At 41.4% G+C, this 19733-nt stretch overlaps 3 protein-coding genes across 3 annotated transcripts; all 3 read right to left on the bottom strand.

The window, feature by feature from the left end:
• Positions 1 to 118: 118 nt before the first annotated feature.
• Positions 119 to 7104, bottom strand: ctdspl2a (CTD (carboxy-terminal domain, RNA polymerase II, polypeptide A) small phosphatase like 2a). Its single transcript, XM_053884792.1, has 13 exons — positions 6921 to 7104; positions 5706 to 5917; positions 5423 to 5552; positions 4807 to 4953; positions 4505 to 4732; positions 4069 to 4162; positions 3601 to 3712; positions 3442 to 3528; positions 3305 to 3367; positions 3124 to 3203; positions 1414 to 1540; positions 1248 to 1343; positions 119 to 1182 (listed from the first exon to the last, which is right to left on the bottom strand). The coding sequence occupies exons 2-13, from the start codon at positions 5889 to 5891 to the stop codon at positions 1117 to 1119; spliced, it is 1416 nt and encodes a 471-aa protein (XP_053740767.1). The 5' UTR covers positions 5892 to 5917; positions 6921 to 7104; the 3' UTR covers positions 119 to 1116.
• A 344-nt stretch (positions 7105 to 7448) lies between these two features.
• LOC128770392 (sulfide:quinone oxidoreductase, mitochondrial-like) lies at positions 7449 to 11761 on the bottom strand. The gene is made up of 10 exons (XM_053884797.1): positions 11689 to 11761; positions 10464 to 10665; positions 9965 to 10135; positions 9837 to 9890; positions 9575 to 9769; positions 9303 to 9512; positions 8910 to 9093; positions 8688 to 8755; positions 8406 to 8584; positions 7449 to 8323 (listed from the first exon to the last, which is right to left on the bottom strand). Exons 2-10 carry the CDS (start codon positions 10656 to 10658, stop codon positions 8266 to 8268), a joined length of 1314 nt encoding a protein of 437 aa, XP_053740772.1. The 5' UTR covers positions 10659 to 10665; positions 11689 to 11761; the 3' UTR covers positions 7449 to 8265.
• A 229-nt stretch (positions 11762 to 11990) lies between these two features.
• Positions 11991 to 19335, bottom strand: LOC128770391 (sulfide:quinone oxidoreductase, mitochondrial-like). The gene is made up of 10 exons (XM_053884795.1): positions 19204 to 19335; positions 17168 to 17364; positions 16318 to 16488; positions 15629 to 15682; positions 15367 to 15561; positions 15088 to 15297; positions 14792 to 14975; positions 14205 to 14272; positions 12924 to 13102; positions 11991 to 12854 (listed from the first exon to the last, which is right to left on the bottom strand). The coding sequence occupies exons 2-10, from the start codon at positions 17360 to 17362 to the stop codon at positions 12797 to 12799; spliced, it is 1314 nt and encodes a 437-aa protein (XP_053740770.1). The 5' UTR covers positions 17363 to 17364; positions 19204 to 19335; the 3' UTR covers positions 11991 to 12796.
• Positions 19336 to 19733: the final 398 nt, after the last annotated feature.

The following is a 19733-nucleotide window of genomic DNA, read 5'->3' as shown; positions in this document are numbered from 1 at the left end:
AGAGTAGGCGTCCTCAAGTCTGATGGGTGTCATGAAGTGGACATCTTAAAAAAATGAATGAAACCAGGTCCACCATGAGCAGGACTGAATATGCCTTCAGTTATTCAGTCTGATGTCATTGATAAAAAACATGTTTATTTTCAGGGAAACAATCGAGTAACACTTAATACAACAGGAGTGATCATTCAATAGTCAAAACATGTGACTCCTACATCTTTTAAAGATCCCACACAACAAGACTCTTGGTAAAACAACATTTGAAGGTTCATATTGGCAATTTGCTGGTGCTACAGTTTCATTTTTTTTCACCCAAAAACAAACAAAAAAAAAAAGCAGGTGTTGACGCCTGCAGTCAAAACATTTTACTTACAAAGGGGTGGATTCCAAAGTGCGAGCTGCCTGAACCCACCGTGTTCCCTCTGCCGCTTGTCAAGGTGGACGAACACGGTGTCAAAGTGGACTCCCGAATACAAATCTCCAAAATTATCAATTGGCCATTATGGCTTTGTATTCAGTTGAAATCTATCCTACCTTACGTTTGTGTTTTGTTTTAAAATATCACTTTAGAAATATCTCGCCCCCTAAAAGTCCTAAACAAAACCTTTACAGGATTCTTGAACTGCACCGTATGATACACAACTGCATGTGTTGGAGTAAAGCATCACAGGAATCATGGAGGCGGGAAACAACTCCAAACAAAAACACACTAACAGGATGACTTATAAAAACAGCCAGATAAAAGAACTCATACTAAAGTCTGGAAACAAATGACTTAAAAACCTTGAGAAAAAAAACATATGTACATGTATTTACAATAGTGAATATTCTACACTTGCATCAGACTGAGTCCAACATTGCTTGACATTCAGTTTGTTTTTAGATTTTTTTTGTTTGCTTTATTTTTTTTAAATCCAAAATTGTTGGTAAAAGACGCAGGAACTTCTAGAAGATTCTCTTTTAAGTCATACTGATGCATAAAAACATCCAGAACTTTTCACTCAAGCATAGATTTCTTTTGCATGATTAAAAATGCTAATAAAACAGGGATCCTTTGAATGCATCCTTCAGGTTTTCTTAAAGGTTGATACCAACTTGAGCCTTGAGCGTTGGGGATGGTCAGTCGGGAGGCAGCAGGTCGTGCAAACGAAACCGCTCTCGGATGTGCGGCCTGACATCTTCATTCTAGGAGGAAAGAACCACCACGTTAAAGTAAACCCGAAATTCAACGTGCTTTACAGAACACGCACCATTTCCACAAGCTTCTCCAGGAAGGGAACCAGCTTCAGAAGCTCGTTGTCATTCCGATCCACGAACCAGCTCTCGATGGGAATTCCATTGGAAAGCTGACCGCAGGAGAAAGTGTTACTTCTAGTCATGGTGAACAGTCAAAACAGTTTGAAGCGACTGTGGTACCTGGTAAGCAAAGGCCTGAGGTGAGTTGTCTATTATTATAGTCTTGGAAAGATCTCGTCCCAGAATGTTGAGGTCCTTGATGTAATTCCCTTGAACACACACGCAGTGTTCGCGGAACAGCCGGTGTCTGGAAACACAGAAGTTTCAGTGTAACACTCAATTTTTACTCCAACGGACATTCGAGTGCTTGCTGATATGACACCACTGCCGCAGATTTCACTTTGAACATTTAATATTTTGCCTGGACAATCTGCATATGCTGATGCATGATGTATAAGATCCTGGTACTGCCTACTGGTTTACGTATGCAGTAGAGATGGGCGATGTGGACTAAAAAAATATCATGATAAATGCTATCATTTCAGCGATAACGATAATTATCACGATTGATCCATTTTCATTCGATTCCATGCGTTCTCTTGAAACTGAAGACACTTATTCGTGGAGTTCATCTCCAACATCATCATTATATTTATGTTTAAATATAATAGTTAACCAAGTGTAGAGATGAGAAATTCACCTCTCTGGCAGAAGCTGCTGGTGTCTGACAGACTTCTCTGCCAGCTTTAGTCAGGGGTTAAATTGAGCCGTCTGTCTGCTGTATCTCATGTCTCTTCACAGTTGACTTTAACTATGGACCAGTCTGGACACGTTTCCTAGATGCTATTGAGAAATGTCAAAAAATGACCATTTCATACTCTATTCTCCAAATCATTACAAATGGTCAGTCCTTTACTAGAGTGATGAAAATTCTTTTCACAATTCTCTCTCCTAAAATGGTTGTTTTTTTCCATTGGCATGTTTGAAGATGTCACTAATACTTTGACCGCCTTAGAATTTGTTGATGGTCCCTAACTGATGCCGGGTCGTAGCATTAGCGCTGCCTGTGACACCGTGTGTGTCCAGCGATCAGTGAACCCTAATGGGGACTGAGAAGAAGACGCTGCCGCCAACACTGGAGCAATGTCCGTCCAATATCCAACTATTTTCACCATGGTGTTTCACTGAGGCGACAGCGCAGTGGGAGACCTGCATGTGTTGATGTGAACCAAGGCAGGCGACTGCGTCAGAGAACCTATGAGGACCACTCCATCTAATAAAATAAACACAGATCCAGCGACTCATAGTCAACCAGTGTCATTATCAAAGGTGCCCTGTATTAAAAATAAGTTTAAAACTACGATCATGAACCAAAGTCCACCACACTCTCGGCTGTCAATCATCGTGCAGCTGGAGAGCGCATTGTGCCATCATGGGTCATGGTCTCTTCCTATTCATATATGCAAGTCCAATGCAGCCAGAGTGCCGTGTCTTCATCGAATTTGCTGTGAGATGCAAAATTCTGTTGGTATATTGTGTACAACTAGTTACACTTTATACTAAGTTGTACAAAGCCCATCCTTAGTATACAGTGTTTATTGCCTAGTTTATCATGTTCCAGGACAACTCACTATAGCTGAAAGTTGCCAGGTAAACTATAGTAGAAAGTTGAAAATCTGTGGAAGTAGCAGCACCATAATGTAAGCCTGGGTTAGGCCCGATCATGAAAAAAAAAAAAATCTAAGTTGCTTCTCTCGTAGCACAGATGAAGCAGGTCATGAAACAGGTGTTTGAAAGATGGTGCGTCTACATCATGCAGCTACACAGGCACATGCAAGTTAAATCTAGACAGATGCTGCTGTTCTTCGGATGAATCTTCAATTCTCTCACCTGACCAACTGCTTTTTTGGGTCCAGGATGTTCAGCAACTTGTCAGCATACACCTTCTTTGAGGCTGTGAAGAGGATGATCTGGAGGGTTAAAGGAAAGCAAAGACAGAACAACTGTTAGTTCAACCCAACTCCATTCAGGTCAAAATCTATCCAAGCTTAGAAACATATCGAGACCTCACCTCATACATCTGAGACATCCGCTCTAGAAATTCACGGAAAAAAGGCCTCAACCGCACATAGACCTTCAAGTACATACAAAAAGTCTGGGTCAAGTCAAAGCAACCAAAGGTACGATACAATGCGGATGCAGCAGTACCTGGTATATTACATCTTGAAACAGCACTGGGAATGTCAGCGCTGCATCCTCAAGCTCGTTCAAACTGCAATGGACCAGGGTTTCATCCTACACAAAACAAAAACCTTCACTTTAGTGTTGGAAATTCAATAACAAATTCAAATCCAGGCACTTCATTACCAGATCCAAGACGAGAGAAAACTCAGGCGTGCTGCGTGTCTTCAAAGGTAATGCTGGCTTGCGTGTCAACTGCTCCTCCGTCAGTGGCGGAACATGCTTTATGAAGAAGTAGCTGAGCAAAGAAAACATGAGCATCAGTTCAAAAGTCTTCCCCAAAGCTCTGCCTTTCAAATGTACGTTACAACAGCATTAACATTTGGTGCCCTCTAGTGGTCGCAGCCTCTAATACCAACGTGAAATATCACCTTGGACGCCTTTTAAGAACAACACACAAAGACGTTGTCGGATTATGGATATTCAGTCACCACTTCCATGTGCAAGAGAGTAGACAAACAACCCTGAACGATTATCATGAATAAGCAAGCGTGAAATCGTGTCACAGGCGTCATCAAAGCAACCAAAGCAAAACTGGGACAGTCAGAGTGAGTAGAGCCTTGAGTGGCACAGGGTTTGGTTGTGTTCACTTACGGATCAAAAACTTCCCAATCCTCCTCATACGATGTTTCGGGAGGAGCTGGTGTGAGAGTGTGAGTGTAGGTGCCGTCCGGGATGCAACCAGGAGCTGAGGAGAGAAATACCAATCCATTTTACAAAGCAGAATGAGTACATGCATGTCACATGACCGTACACTCAATAACAGTACGATGGTAGGAAAGAAAACATGGCATCCTTGGTGCAGTGAGGCAAGTACGTTCAGACTAATGTTGTTATTGTGCTTGGTCTGTCACTCAATGGGAAAAGCATGAGTCCTGTGTACAGCAACGACTAGAACAATGAAACTGTGTGGGCAGGGTTCAGTGTCACATCAGAGAAACTATTCAAACCTGAATTATTACGGCTAGTTTTATCAACACCCAAAGCTTCAATGTTGGCGACCAAGAAGAGACTTTCATCTTGTTTATACCTGTCAGAGGGGGCATGTCTGTTTCGGTGGCGATCTCTCCTTCCTCCACGGTGGAGTCCGAAGTGATTTGCAGCCTCTGAGGTAAGACCTGGGTGGTGTGACACGGAGGGATGTCCTCTGTGGATGTGAGCGTGCTGCTCGGCATCTCTTCTGCCTGCTCTATGTCCAGCTGCTTCATGATTTCCTCCGCCTCCATCGCTTGTCCCGGCGAGTCGGAGCCAGGGGTGGCTGGGGTTTCGATTTGAGATGCTTTTTAGCTTGACATGAGATTCGCACTGTCGATCTTCAGAATGCTTACTCACCAGTTTTTGTTGCTGGTGAGAAAAAGTTGAAGACTGGAGAGAAGATGGTTCCCAGTAGGGTTGTGCGAGGAGGACTGCTGGCCACGTCCACGGGATCCTCCAGTTTGCCATTTTGTTTCATGGGTTTACTGTTGCACGAGACTGTGTCTGGACAAGAACACGACAAAAATGACACATTTAAGAACAGAAAAGGCTCATACTTTGTGATGTGCTTGGGTTCCACAGATATGAATTTGGTCATTAAGATGGATCTCATCTTTAGGAACCTGCGATGACAAAACTACTCCGTTTAGACCTACAATTTTAGATCTGAGAATTCTTCTTTTCCTCTATAGTCAACGCCCTACCTTGGTTCCACTTTACCTTATCTTGTGCAACGCACCCTGGTCACACCATGAACACTAATGGATGCCTTTGTCTAGATCTTCATCTCACATGTCGCTCCTCTCTACATGTCCATCTGAGTCTCTACAACTTTTAACTCATCAGAGCTAGTGTCTCTAAACCACGCATCATGGCAACCATAGCTCAAGATAATCACTCTAAACCTTTCTAAGAGCAGACTTGCCCCCGAACAGCTGACACCACAACAGCAAGGAGTCAAAAAAGTATGCACCTTTTGTTGGGGTTTTTCGACAAACCCTGGAGGCTGATTTGTTTGCAAGGCCTCTGGTCTGGGGTGTTGAAGTAATTAGATCAGAATTACAATCAATGCGGCTCCTCTTGGCAGGAATATCCTGCTCCACCTGCCAAAAACAAATCCCATCAGTTAGCATTAATGCATTACAGCATCTCATTTGCTTAGACATTTCCTACAGCGTATTAAAAGAGACAGTATGATGAATGATGCAGAGGTTTGAAAACATTTTGCTGGTGATCACACAGCAACCAGCCCTAACCTTGACCGCGTTCCCACGAATAAACTTCTTGATGGTGGAAAACAGGCCAGTTTCATTGTTCTGCATTTTGCCTCGACGTCGCACTGGGGATGTTTCCACTTCACAGTGTTTCCGTTTGGCCGGGGGTGGGGGGACACGACGGCCCAGGTTTGGCTGCTGAGGAGCTTTGCGCACTCTCAGCCTCATTGTTCTCCTCCGTCACATAGAAGAACCTGAGCAAAGAGAACATAAACGCAATAACGAACAGATTGTACTGTTTACATGTTGGCGTTCATATGAAGCGGCACATCTTTTTCTTCAAACACATTCATTCAGCATACATGACTTAAGTCATGAGTCTGTCCAAAGGTATAGCGATGACGTCATCAAGCTGCGCCATACCTGTCGCACTACCACAGGTGGACTACACAAGTAAATGACCAAAGGAACAATTAGTAATGAAGACTGACATATGCTTCAGTGATAGTCTTTTATTTTGCGAATACGTGATGAGGATAAGTTATAAATATAATATCGAAGAGGCAATGAAATATCAGTGGCGCAAGTTTACCTCCTGTGCTTATTTTAGAGCATTAGATTTAGCTTTGAATTACAATGACAGCAATCGACCTCAAAACCGAGCGGTTCGATTGACGTGGTTATATTGTTTCAAATGTATCTCTCCATGACAATAACTTCAATTTAGGACGCAACTTCTGAGCCAAGTGATTGAGTCATAAGCGAACTGCAGCCTGAACGCAAAACAAAAAACGAGGTTTAAGGCGACGGCTGCTAACGTTAGCGCAGTTAACTTTAAAACTGTGCAGCGGCCATTGTGTGGTTTAGTGACACTTTGTGTGGTCGAACATTCAAATTCTTATTTTTCGCTGTGACCGCGCGTCGCTGATGAAAGGTTATGTTGACGTAAATCAGATGCCGTCAGTGGGTTCCGTGGCTATCTGCAATTAGCATTGAGCTAACTAACGGCAGCTGAAGGACCGCCGTGACATTCATCTTTTTGAGCAACATAAAACAATTCACGCGCTCCTTAGCGCAAGCACCGCTAAGAGGTTTTGGTTAAGTGTTGACCGGGTTGGAATAAAGTCAGCGTTCCAGCCTCCTACGCTCTGTTAGCTTCCATGACTATTTTCAGCCATTAGACTACGCCCCCTTAGCGGGCTAGCTAGCAACAGCAATGCTACAAACATTTTTGTTTACAGGCTGCTCGCTACTCACTGAGGGAAAGGAAGCGCCTCCAAAGTTGCCGCAGTGTTGTCAGCTCCTCGGCTGCGGCTGGAGCGGCCCCAGGTTGGGTTGGGGGCCGTGTCGGGGGCTGCGGAGAGTGTCGCTGGAGTCGCTGCTCACAGATCAACCATGTCTGCGGACGCCATTTCCCGCCTCATCACAAACATCACGTCGCTGCTGCGACACATACGCACAGTGGATCCAACGTGGCGGAGAGTCAACACGAAGATGAGTGTGGATTGGTGCGTGACTCCAGGCATTTATTCAATCTCTTTATTTAAAATTGTTTTTTTTGGGAGCAAGTTCATAAAAGTAAAAGTATGTTTGAGCTTCTTATTTAGCGTCATGCCTACTTAAATATTTATCATTCTAAATAGTATCTAAAAAATACTGTAAATAGTGTATCTCCGTGTGACACTTGCGTAAGTCATAAGTTATATTAATAATTAAAATAGGACTGAGAAAGTTGACCTCTCACAAGTATTTGTTTTGATATGAGGGCGATGATGATTTCAACACTGATACAAAACCAGTTTATTTCACATGCACTGTGTTACTCTTAGCAAACAATTCAGCTTTTCATTCAAGGTAAGTCAGTTTTATAAATGTTAATCATGGTTGCAGCATGAAGGAATTTGCAAATTGGACGGAGAGCATACATTTTCAAGTCACAAAAAAAAAAAAAAATAATAATCACAGTCAGTTAGAAAAGAATCATTCATTGCACAACTTTGTTCACATTCAAACTGGGGCCAGGAACATTTTTGACTGACAGAGCACCCCCCAAAAAAACTCACATATTTTAAAATGTAATCAGGGTTTCCCCAGCAATTTGCAGCATACGGCCCATTTACACTGGGATTTCACCTCCTACACCTGAGTCTTCAGCTATTTTTTGTCAACATGTAGTGAAATATGATTCACACTTTTCAGTGCAGCTGTGGTTGAAAATGTATTGATGAAATGTAGATTTATTTTGTTTATTTGCATGTTTTTTGTGATTTCTGTATTTTGTTTTTCATTTTTTCACTTAAATCTCAGCAAAAGTATGCATTCATTATTCTGCAAAATGCCAGCTAAGATTTATTCAAGAGGCAGATTCATCTTGCTTGCAAGCTGTAGGTTACTGATTCCTACGCAATGATACGCCTACAACTGGTGACGATATTAACGCCATGTTTTACAAGCACCAACTAGTATCTGAATTTGATACAAAGCAAGCAATATGATCTCATAATTGAGGTGTCTCTGGTTAACTTTCCAGAAGCTTCCAATTTTTCACCCACTCACAACTTCGTCGTGCACTACAAATCCCAAAGAAACTGACTGAAACGTTTCATTTCATTCCGAGATGCATCAGTTTTCTGTAAGGACCTGGTCCTCCCCACAGACCCCTGAAGGAAGAAACGTAATGACGTGTCATCATAGCACAGTCAGTGGGTGAAGGGATGACAAATGGTCATGCACATACTGTACCTGAGGAGGCCGTGCCAGTAGAGGTGAGGCATCACATCGGCCTTCATGTGGTACATCAGTCTTCTCTCCTTCCCCTGGTCGATGGGGAACGTCTCCAGAGGTTGAAAACTGTAGTCAAACTCGGCCATAATCACTGTGTTGTAGCTTGTCACCAGCGGGCAGGACGTGTAGCCGTCATACTGCAGTCAAGTATATATTTTATTCATGAATAATTTGAGCAATGATACCAATCAGGCACAGTGAGACATCACAGTCAGTTAAACAAACTGTCTTGTCAATCACCTTCTGGTCAGGCTTCTCCTTCTTCAGGACTTGTTTAATGGTTCTCTGCAGGACAGCAGACTGTGCAGCTATAGTGGGAGTCACACTTTGTTGTTATTGTTTGGACATTAAAGAGGATTTCACCAGCCAACTAGTGTTTTGAGGGAGCCAATACTGTGACACGTGGCCTCTGGCATTTCCCTATTACGAAGTGCTCACGTGTGTCATACTGTCATTTCTTACCGACAGCTGCAGCTGTTTTTGGTGTGGGCAGGTTGGTGCAGTCGCCGATGCCAAAGACGTTTGGATATTTCTTATGCTGAAGTGTTTCCTTGTTGACATCCAGCCACCCGACCTCATCCGCCAGCAGGCTGTTCTTCACAGCTGAGTTCGGCCCCATGGGCGGCGTGACGTGGAGCATCTCGTACTACACACGAGCCAGAGATCACTTTTGACTAGCTTGTTGACAAAGCACATATCAGATTGATGGTGCTGACTGGAGCACATAAAGTAGCTAGAGTTTAAGGGCTCAGGTTTGGTGAGTACAACAGCTGATTGTACAAAGTTACTGTCTCGTGTGTGTCACAACAAAAGAACTGCGTTTGTACTACTCATGTAACTTAGTGTCTCAGTTACCTCCACCACTTTGGTTTCACCTGGTTTGTCCAGATTTGTAAACACAGCTTCCTGCTTGTCCGCTCGCACTTCTATCAAGTCGTGACGCAAGTTCACCTCCAAGTCACGTTTTTTCACGATTTCCCACAATGAGTCAGCATATTTCTTGACTGAGAAAATCACAGGCAGCGATGAGAAGTATTTGATGTTGGCCTTCGACCTTTTCCCTGTCTGAGACATGAATGTTAACGCTCTTTTTAAAACACTGCAAATTCTGTGCGAGACGTGGGTACCTTTCTGAGATAGGCATCAGTGAGATACATTATTTTCTGAGGAGCCCCAGGACATTTTATCGGTGTGTTTGGGAATGTGAACAAAGCGTTTCCTTCTTTGAATTCCTGCAGTGCCTTCCATGTCTTCCCCACTGTTTGGACAGAGTAGTTTGACCCGATCTTTGGGTGATCGAATCCCTCTGGTAGCCCTTTGATCTGGACATTGGTGCATGTAAGTTTACAGTCAATCATGTGTAACTGAAATATACTACTATGAAATTACCTTCTCAAAATGCAGCTGCAGGCCAAGAGCTACGATCAAGTACTCATAGGATATCTGCAACAAGAGGAGGGTTTCAGTAAGACCACCATGGTATAGAGACTTATAACACTGTTATTAACATTCTGTACCTCTGCCCCGTCGTCTGTGCGGACCACATTCTTTTCAGGATTTATTTCCTGGACTTTGGATTTCACTAACTTCACTCCTGATGGCATGACACTTTCTGTGAGTCGTCCTGAGGAGTTGACAGATTTCGCACCAGCGCCAACTAGAGTCCAAATTGGCTGATAATAGTGCATCTGATGACAACAAAAAAGGCAGTGGGCCCTTAGTAAACAAAGCACTCTCATTCGTGATAGGTTAATGCATGTAGACGCTTGTAGACAACTCCAGGTCTATACATAATTACTAATAACATAATGTTAAAAATGGAGCAAATTCTTATTTCTCAAAGGATGCATTGTATTTCTGAAATATTCCCCCCAAAAAACTGCACCACACTGCCTGTGTTTGGACGGGTTTGCCCTCCCCTAACTAAATCTAACAAGAATTCTAAAGTCTGCAATTCAATGTAGATATTCGGTAGAAAATTAAATACAATACTGGGGATCATCAAGAACATCGTGCCTCACTAGGCTCCACAACAGCCACATTCTCAGCTCCCAGCATCCTCTTCATGCGTGCACTCATGGCGATCCCTCCACTTCCTCCTCCCAGCACCAGCATCTTGTAGTGCAGCTTGGCAGAGACGCTGCTGCTGGTGTGAAGACGACAGGCTTGACCCATCCATGAGCCCAGCTTCAGACGACACAGCGTGGCCATTCCTCTTCTGAGTAAAAGCAATGGTAAAAATATTATGAAGAAATGTAACAATAAATAAATAATAATTGTTGCAACAATCGCTTGAATATAAATAGGGCACACCAAGTTCAATGGTATTATGACTAGTTTTTATAGAATAGAATAGAATAGAATAGCCTTTATTGTCCTTGTACAGTGTACAACGAAATTTGAGCGCTACTCCCTTGGTGCAAACAATGTACAAAAGAATATATCAAAAAAACAATCAAGCATGCACTAAAAAAAAATATAAATAGTATATACACAAGTAGCATCAGTAAAAGAGCATAATGACAGAAAGTAGCACTTATCCGGATGTAAACTTCAGTGGTTTGTTATTGCACTTTTTTTTTTTTTATTGCACTATGAACGATGTGGTCAGTAATAATGAAAGTTGTAGGCTGTATCAAATCAAATCTGTTATCCTGACATGGAATTGTCTATTCAAGTCAAAGCTTTATGCAAGGCAATACATGCCGCACGTTTTTTACATATTATAATATCATCTACATTTTGAATACCTAAAGTCAGACATACATTGCCTCACTTATTGAAAATATTGAAACACATTTTTGTTTTCATTGTGCAAAATATCAGCGAGCAGTTGAATTATGTTCTTCTCTCTGTTCAACTAAATGCATCGCATGGCACATGTCGCTTGAATTTCAATAGTTACCACTCTGTTATGCATGCTGTTGGCCATAGTAATGACGTGTATTTACGATCCCGTTATGACACAGAGAAACTAGTTCAGACTCCAAAGTCCAACACTTTTTCCTCTTAAGCGTCTTTTTAGCCACTACAATTTAAGTAAGCAAAGTTGACGACTAGTGTCTTTTATTTCAGTGTCCCGTTATGTTGAGTCGAGCTTCGACAGTCCAGAAAGTGAATCACAGTCGGTGGGATTTGGAGTGACTTGCTCAACGCGCTGTTAGGACCCGGCCTTCAAAGACTAACATTCTCACACTCGTGCGTTCACAACACACTTGCACACAGACATCGTCGGTCTCACCTCGTTTGCGTTCGAATGTCCGGAGAATTCTCAATATCTTCGCATGAGGTTCACGCTCGCTGAGCACAAGTCCTGCCCCCTCTAGTGGCGCAGCTGCTGCTTACATTTGATTCGTCAAAACAATTTATTCGTCTGTTTCAGTCTTACTTTTTAACTACAGGACCACTGTAATAACATTCGTGAAAGACTGTAGATTACTCCACACAACAAACTAGTATGCGAACAAACACTAAAACTACTTACTTTGTAAGCAAGTACAATGAAACATACTTAATTCATTGAGCACACTTGAGACAGACGGTCCAAGATTCTTGTTTATTTGGCTTGGAGTTCAAAGTAATTCATTGACATGGATGAGCAGCTGAAAACGGTATAAACACAGACAGTAAATGCACTGCATACAACCACAATAAGGCCACATGATGGTTTGGAAGCGCTGATAATACACAGTTTATTTCAAGGTAAACATTATGAAATAATTCTTGACAGCTTTGGAGTTAAAAAGGTAAACCATATTTGCAGAAAAAATGTTTTAGAAATTGAATGGGAAACAATTTTGACAAATCACTGTCAAGTCACAGACGTGTATGGCTTGATAAACACCCCAAAATGTCAGATTGTAGTGTTATAAGTAATACTTCAGATAATTTAGATAAGATAGAAAATGTACGTAAATTATTGTAAATGCTTAATAAATGTTGTTTTGAAGCTTGCTGTAACCTCAGTTTATTACGGATCGTGCTTAGAGAATGATGACGTTACGACTAGTCGAGTCATGAAGCTGTCGGCGACTAATTCAATATTCGATTGTAGTTGACTATGTCAACTGGTTGTTGGAGCCCAAGTAGGAAGACAATGTTCTTTAAAACCCTCTTGATAGAAAGACATTATACATCTTGGTCTGGTCGCACTGGATGCTGTACACAAATAAAAAGATGACTGTTTCATAAACACCATGTAGCATCACAATCTAAGCCCCAGTTTGCAGGCAAAACATTTTCTATGATATTGAGGCTCAGATTAAAAAGCTTTCTGGAAATGTCCAATTTTCCAGAAACACACAAATACTTTACGCATTAAAAACACCAAAGATGCCACCTGAAACCTTTCACTTCATTCCAAGATGCATGAGTTTTCTGTAAGGACCTGGTCCTCCCCACAGACCTCTGGAGAGAGAGAGTGTGTAAAGTCATGTGACTCAATCCCTGGAGTGTAACAAACAACCATGCTCATACCTGAGGAGGCCGTGCCAGTAGAGGTGAGGCATCACATCGGCCTTCATGTGGTACATCAGTCTCCTCTCCTTCCCCTGGTCGATGGGGAACGTCTCCAGAGGTTGACCATTGTAGTCGAATTCTGCCAAAATCACTGTGTTGTAGCTCGTCACCAGCGGACAGGACGTGTAGCCGTCATACTGCAATGAATAGATGTTTTTCAGTTCGACTTTCTTTCCCAACAATGTTGATCATTTTAAAATACACAGAAGCAGACATGAATGTTTTCAGGTGTATTTAAGTAAGCCATTTAGTGAAGACTTTAAATTTAAATTGAAAAGTTGCAGAGTATAAACTGATATCAGTGGAGGAATAAAATAAAAGATTGACAAGAAATCCGTGATAAAAAGTGACAATTTGAAGGAGAAGTATGTTAAAAATGTAACATTATAAGTCAAAACCAGCGAATGAATTTTGATCTATACTGTTCCAGAATCAAAACAGGTTTCAGCACAAGAACTGAAAAAAATAATTAATATGAATACATGTTAATGTGTTTTATATGTCACCATTCTATGCTGGAAAATGAATCAGAAATGTAGTCCTGCATAAATCATTAAAAGAAGGATTCACTGTTAACTGTTAAAATATTGAAATATAAAAAGAGAAACTCTTGTTAAGTAAAATACACTGGACCATACCAAATAGTGCAGTAGTACTTAAAAAAAACTACCACACAACTGCTAAATAGGTTCAACTTAGGGATTCCAACATTAGAAAACAAGTGTGAAATAAATACATAAGTAAATAATGGCAATTTAAAGCAGTCTAAAATACAATTACACTGGCCAGATTTTATTGTACAATATATGCACAACATTTGTTTGAAATTGAAAACATGATTATCACATGTTCTTATTAAATATGGAACAGGAAAATCCACTGAGAAATGAAACAACGTCTCGTTCAGTTTGTTGGTGATGAAGCAGCTTCTAACCTCGGTTGTTGCCTTGAGCCAGTGCTCCCATGTTTGCCCATACAAGACTTGTCTTAGGATGAATTCAGGACTACGATCAGGAAATACTTTCCTACACATCCACTCCTGAATAAATATGATTTATACCTCACAGGGACCGCAAGTTAACCCTGCTGCTTAGATACATGCGCAGGATAAACTGATCGTAAACACGCTGCAGTGTTTACTTTACAAAAGAATGGCCTGTGATGGAACTATTGCAGAAAGTCTACAGCCCAAACACATTAAGACAACGTGCACAGTTGCTTGCCTATCATGTGACTCACCTTCTTGTCAGGCTTCTCCTTCTTCAGGACTTGTTTAATGGTTCTGTGCAGGACAGCCGACTGTGCCGCTATAATGAGAGCCGTGCTTTAATATTGACTGTTGACAGTGTAAACTCCAGTGAGCTTATTATTAGAAGCAGAGCGACAGGGAGTCCAATGAAAGGCCACAGTTATCTACCACTGTTTGTGTAGGCTCTCATGCGTGCAGGTCATTGTGATGAAGGGATTTAAACACAGCTACTGGGCTTGTGCTCAAATGAATTCATCAGGTTTTATCAGATAACTGTTCCGTATGTGAGTCAAATGTCAACCTAAATAACATGAGCCTGTCATTTGTTTCATGCTCAGGCAGGTGCCACTGGAGTAGCAGGGCATTATCTGTACAACACAAAAGAGACATGTAACTTTTCAACAAGCCAAACCAGTTGACGTATATTTTATGACTCTGAATATGCCCAATATTGTGAAACAACATCTCCCGGGGGGAATTTCATCATTACAAAGAGAGCAAGCTGGTTGAGACGTTGTGAGTCACACGTACACACTTCACTGCCCTGATAATAACACGGTTGGTTGTCCTCACTTACCGACAGCTGCAGCTGTTTTTGACGTTGGCAGGTTTGTGCAGTCGCCAATACCAAAGACATTTGGGTACTTCTTATGCTGCAGCGTTTCTTTGTCGAGGTCCAGCCACCCGACCTCATCGGCCAGTGGGCTGTTCTTCACTACTGAGATGGGTCCCATGGGCGGCGTGACGTGGAGCATCTCGTACTGAGATGGAGGACACAGCCTGATTAAGACCTCAGCCGTCAAAGGCCAAACAGTCTGACCTGATCAAACCTACAAGGCTACACACAAAAATAACAAAACTGTTGTGAGTTACCTCCACCACTTTGGTTTCACCAGGTTTGTCCAGATTAGCAAACACAGCTTCCTGCTTGTCCGCTCGCACTTCTATCAAGTCCTGACGCAAGTTCACCTCCAAGTCACGGTTTGTCACAATGTCCCATAGTGAGTCAGCATATTTCTTGATCCCAAAGATGACAGGCAGCGATGTGTAGTATTTGATGTTGGCCTTTGACCTTTTCCCTGTCTGAGACAAATTTCAGTTTAAATGAATAGTAAACACCAATTTGGTGAATTCTGCACTAAAGTTGAATACCTTCCTGAGATAGGCATCAGAGAGATACATTATTTTCTGAGGAGCTCCGGCGCATTTTATCGGTGTGTTTGGGAATGTGAACAAAGCGTTTCCTTCTTTGAATTCCTGCAGTGCCTTCCACGTCTTCTCCACTGTTTGGACGGAGTAGTTTGACCCGATCTTTGGGTGTTGGAATCCCTCTGGTAGCCCTTTGATCTGGACATTGGTGCATGTAAGTTTACAGTCAATCATGTGTAACTGAAATATACTACTATGAAGTTACCTTCTCAAAATGCAGCTGCAGGCCAAGAGCTACGATCAAGTACTCGTAGGATATCTGCAACAAGAGGAGGGTTTCAGTAAGACAACATTGTATAGAGCTGCGTTTTTCAACCAGGATGCCGCAACTTCCAGCTGTTTTTAAACCTGATGCGGCTCAAATTTGACCACATGATCTCGGCTAGCTAACAGAGCTAAAAACTAAGGCGAAAAACTAAATACACAACAAAATAAATGTGCTCCAAAATGTGAAGTGAGAAAATATTGTTGTTTTTATGAAGCAAGTTCAGGCAAAGAATGCTAAGGATTTGTCTGGAAACTCAGAATTACAATAAAATCATGCAAGAGAGAAGTGATAAAATAGGAACAGTTATTTAAAATAACAGTAAATACATAAATAAATCACAATATATGATGCCATATTGCCCACCCCTTTCTGGACACATTTGAAACAAATACATTTTCTGCACATCTGTTTTCGACATTTGTTTCTGCAAATAGCCTGGCAAAATAACAGCCAGAGTCTCAGTAGCTACAGTTTTTCACAAAGGAATAGGCACAAGTGCGCTTTGGCCGACTTTCCTTTGGTGGTGTGTCCCGGGATTTTTTCAATGAACCAAGGGTGCCATGGCTTGAAAATTGTTGAATAACACTGGTATAGAGTGTCATAACATTGTTATTAACATTCTGTACCTCTGTCCCGTCGTCTGTGCGGACCACATTCATTTCAGGATTTATTTCCTGGACTTTGGATTTCACCAACTTCACTCCTGATGGCATGACACTTTCTGTGGGTCGTCCTGAGGAGTTGACAGATTTCGCACCGGCGCCGACTAGAGTCCAAATTGGCTGATAATAGTGCATCTGATGACAATGAAACAAGCAGCTGTTTAGTTACTTTTTCTGATCAAACACAATATAATCTGTTGAGACTGTGGTGGACAAGTGTTGAAAGTCAAACTCATTCATAAATGATTGTGAACACTTTCGTTAAGTCTATTAATAATGGCCAGTCAGCACTCTCACCACTCAAGTCCCATCATGCATTACAACAGCTGAAGCTCTTAAAGGGGACCAGTTGTCCAGTTTTATTTTTCAAATCTCTTAGCTTACAGTAGATCTGAGTAGCTTTGGATCAAAATAAAATTGAAAATGTTTGTCACTTTGAAATCACAAGTTAACATTTACAAAATGGCCTCCGAGCTCGGCACTCTCTGTCTCAAAAACATTCACTTCAATTTGTTTCTTTTGAAACATTCCTCCCACCTGCAGTACATACACATCACTGCTCTTAGTGTGTCACTCATCACATCTGTGCATCTTCTGTCCATTGTATTCACCACACTGTTTAACTACCTCATTTACTTTTATGCTTATGTCTCTCTTTGTTTTTCTATCCGCCCTTCATACAGCCTCTTGGTCAGCATGTTTTCATTATTGAGAACTGGTTCTCAACTGACCCACCAGGTAAAATAAAGGTTAAATAAATAACATTACATGGAATCAGTAGGCTCAGCACTCAAGTACTAAAACATCTCCTCACCTCACTGGGCTCCACAACAGCCACATTCTCGGCTCCCAGCATCCTCTTCATGCGTGCACTCATGGCGATCCCTCCGCTTCCTCCTCCCAGCACCAGCATCTTGTAGTGCAGCTTGGCAGAGACGCTGCTGCTGGTGTGAAGACGACAGGCTTGACCCATCCATGAGCCCAGCTTCAGACGACACAGCGTGGCCATCCCTGTTCCACATAAACAGAGGCAGTAAACGGATATGAATAACCTGAATAGCTTAAAAGTTAAGTCGGAGCCAATACAATCCGATCAAGTGCATCTTATGAGTAAAACATGGGTTGTTTCCTCCGTGGAGAACAGAAGTCCCAGCCATGTATACATAGGTGTACATTTTACAGGTTCTCACTCAGAAAAAGAAGTCTCCATCACACAGGTGGGCAATTGAATTTCCTAAAGGGCCACATTAGAAACTGTAGCGATAACTACAAAACATGACGGAAAAATATCCAAAATACATACTTAAGCAACAAGGACAAAATGGACCTAAAAAGATTAAATGTATGCAAGTATTTTAAGAAGAGTAAATATAAACCTATTGAAATATTTCATTTCATATGCATTTAATTTGAATGAGTGCTGTCAGTCGATTATAAAAAAATAATTGAATTATTTACAAGATTTTGTAATTCATTAATCGCATTTTTATGTCATATCTGCTAAAGGTCTCCTGATAAAGAATTTGAGTTCTAGGATATTTAAAAAAATGTAGTGCATGACTAATCAATTGAATACAGTAAGAAGAGAAGATTTGAAATCCAATTTTTTTATTGGTGAACTGTGCTTCATAAATGAAATCCAAAAGTAAAGGTCAAGCACATCCGCAAACCAGTTAGGCCAGGTGCATTATTCAAAAATGTAAAACAAATACAGCAATACAGTGAAATAACTAAAATAAGGCTGTTTTCAAAAATGAATACAAACACAGCGATTCAATTAAATAAATAAAATTATGAAATAAAATAAGGCTGTCTCAAATAGGCACTTAAGCGCAATATAGCAATTCAAAAATTAATAATAGGAGTATAACACACCTCTAAATGAGGCAAAATGAAGAACTGTTGATACTCATCATTAATTGTGTTCATTTTTTTTACGCGTTAAATTGCGGCGTAATTGATTAATCGAATTAACGCGTTAAAATGACAGCACTAATTTGAATATAAGTCAACAAAACTATGGACCAGACGTTCCAGACAAAAAGGCAATTTATTTCAAAATATATTTTCAATATTCGGTCTATGAATTTTGAGGATCAAGAAAAACACACAATGTCCCTAGTGTTAAAACAAATACATGCTATATTTACTGACAAAAAAGCAGAAAATGACTACTGTACTTATCAGTTCATTGATCAGTTATCAGTTATACTGTTAGTCTGAGGTGCCATGTAAATACAGGCATCGGGCAGCATATGGTCCCCGTGCCACACTTTGCCCAGGTCTGCTCCATCATGTAGAAAACTTTGCTTCAAGTTGATAAGTCAGAACCAGGTGGAGAGAGCGCTTGAACATTTTGATAAGGGAACATCTCACACCCAAGCTGCGTGACACAGGAATGGGAAATCCACAATTCAACTACCAACTGCAAAGTCATAAATTTCGCAACAGTTCCCGAAAACACAGCGGCGCCTCTATTTCATGTAATAATATTTACACAAGACAAAAAAAACTTAACCTTCCATCCATTTCAGATAAAACATCGCTTCAATAGCTTGGATATCTAGCTGTTTCTGCCGTGCGACAATGCGATGGCGCGTATTTGATCTGACAGTTAAAAAGGGAAATGTCACTGTCTGTGCAAACACAATGACACCGACATCCATTTTCCGTTCACAAGCTCGAGCTTTAAAAGTTAAGACTTTACACATTCTTGCTCCAGTTGGATCCCACACACGAACATCAGGTTCAAACGCAGATTTGGCGTGTTTATGTAAACACTTCTATGGAGCACGTTACGCAGTAATTACAGGTCACAGCTTCCTCTGTTACATTTTTCCAGACACTCACCGAATCGAACTCCCTTCAGCCAGACGATCGAATGTCTCCGAGTGTTGTCAATACCCTCAGATGAACTCTGCAGCGGAAATTGTCCTTCAGTCGATTACATGGCAGAATTGCTTCAGGCTCGCTGGTCACGCTCGCTGGGCATAAACCCCGCCCACTTGACCGGCACAACCTATCAGCAGCAACCGTGGGTGCCGTGAGTTATATAGCACAACTCTTACCTGCTTTTAGTTCGTCAAAATGAGCTGTTTCAGACGAATATTTATGTACCATTTGATCAGTGGAAACTGAAAGGAACCCAAACGGAGTCACATTTAAAGTCGCACAACACCTGTTTTCTATTAAGCGTCACGAATCACATGTTGACGGCTCCCTGCGTTGGTGTGTCAGATTGTTATGAATGAGAGCTGGTGCCCAACTGTTCTGTTGGGTGAAACAAATGTTAAATAAATCAGAAATGAATTACGCTTTTGTATATAGAATTGAATACATGCACATCTGTCACAACGTAAACAATAATGATAATAATAACG

Source organism: Synchiropus splendidus, chromosome 14 (genome assembly GCF_027744825.2).
Source record: "Synchiropus splendidus isolate RoL2022-P1 chromosome 14, RoL_Sspl_1.0, whole genome shotgun sequence".
Taxonomy (NCBI): domain Eukaryota; kingdom Metazoa; phylum Chordata; class Actinopteri; order Syngnathiformes; family Callionymidae; genus Synchiropus; species Synchiropus splendidus.
This window is presented reverse-complemented; position numbering and strand designations above follow the sequence as displayed.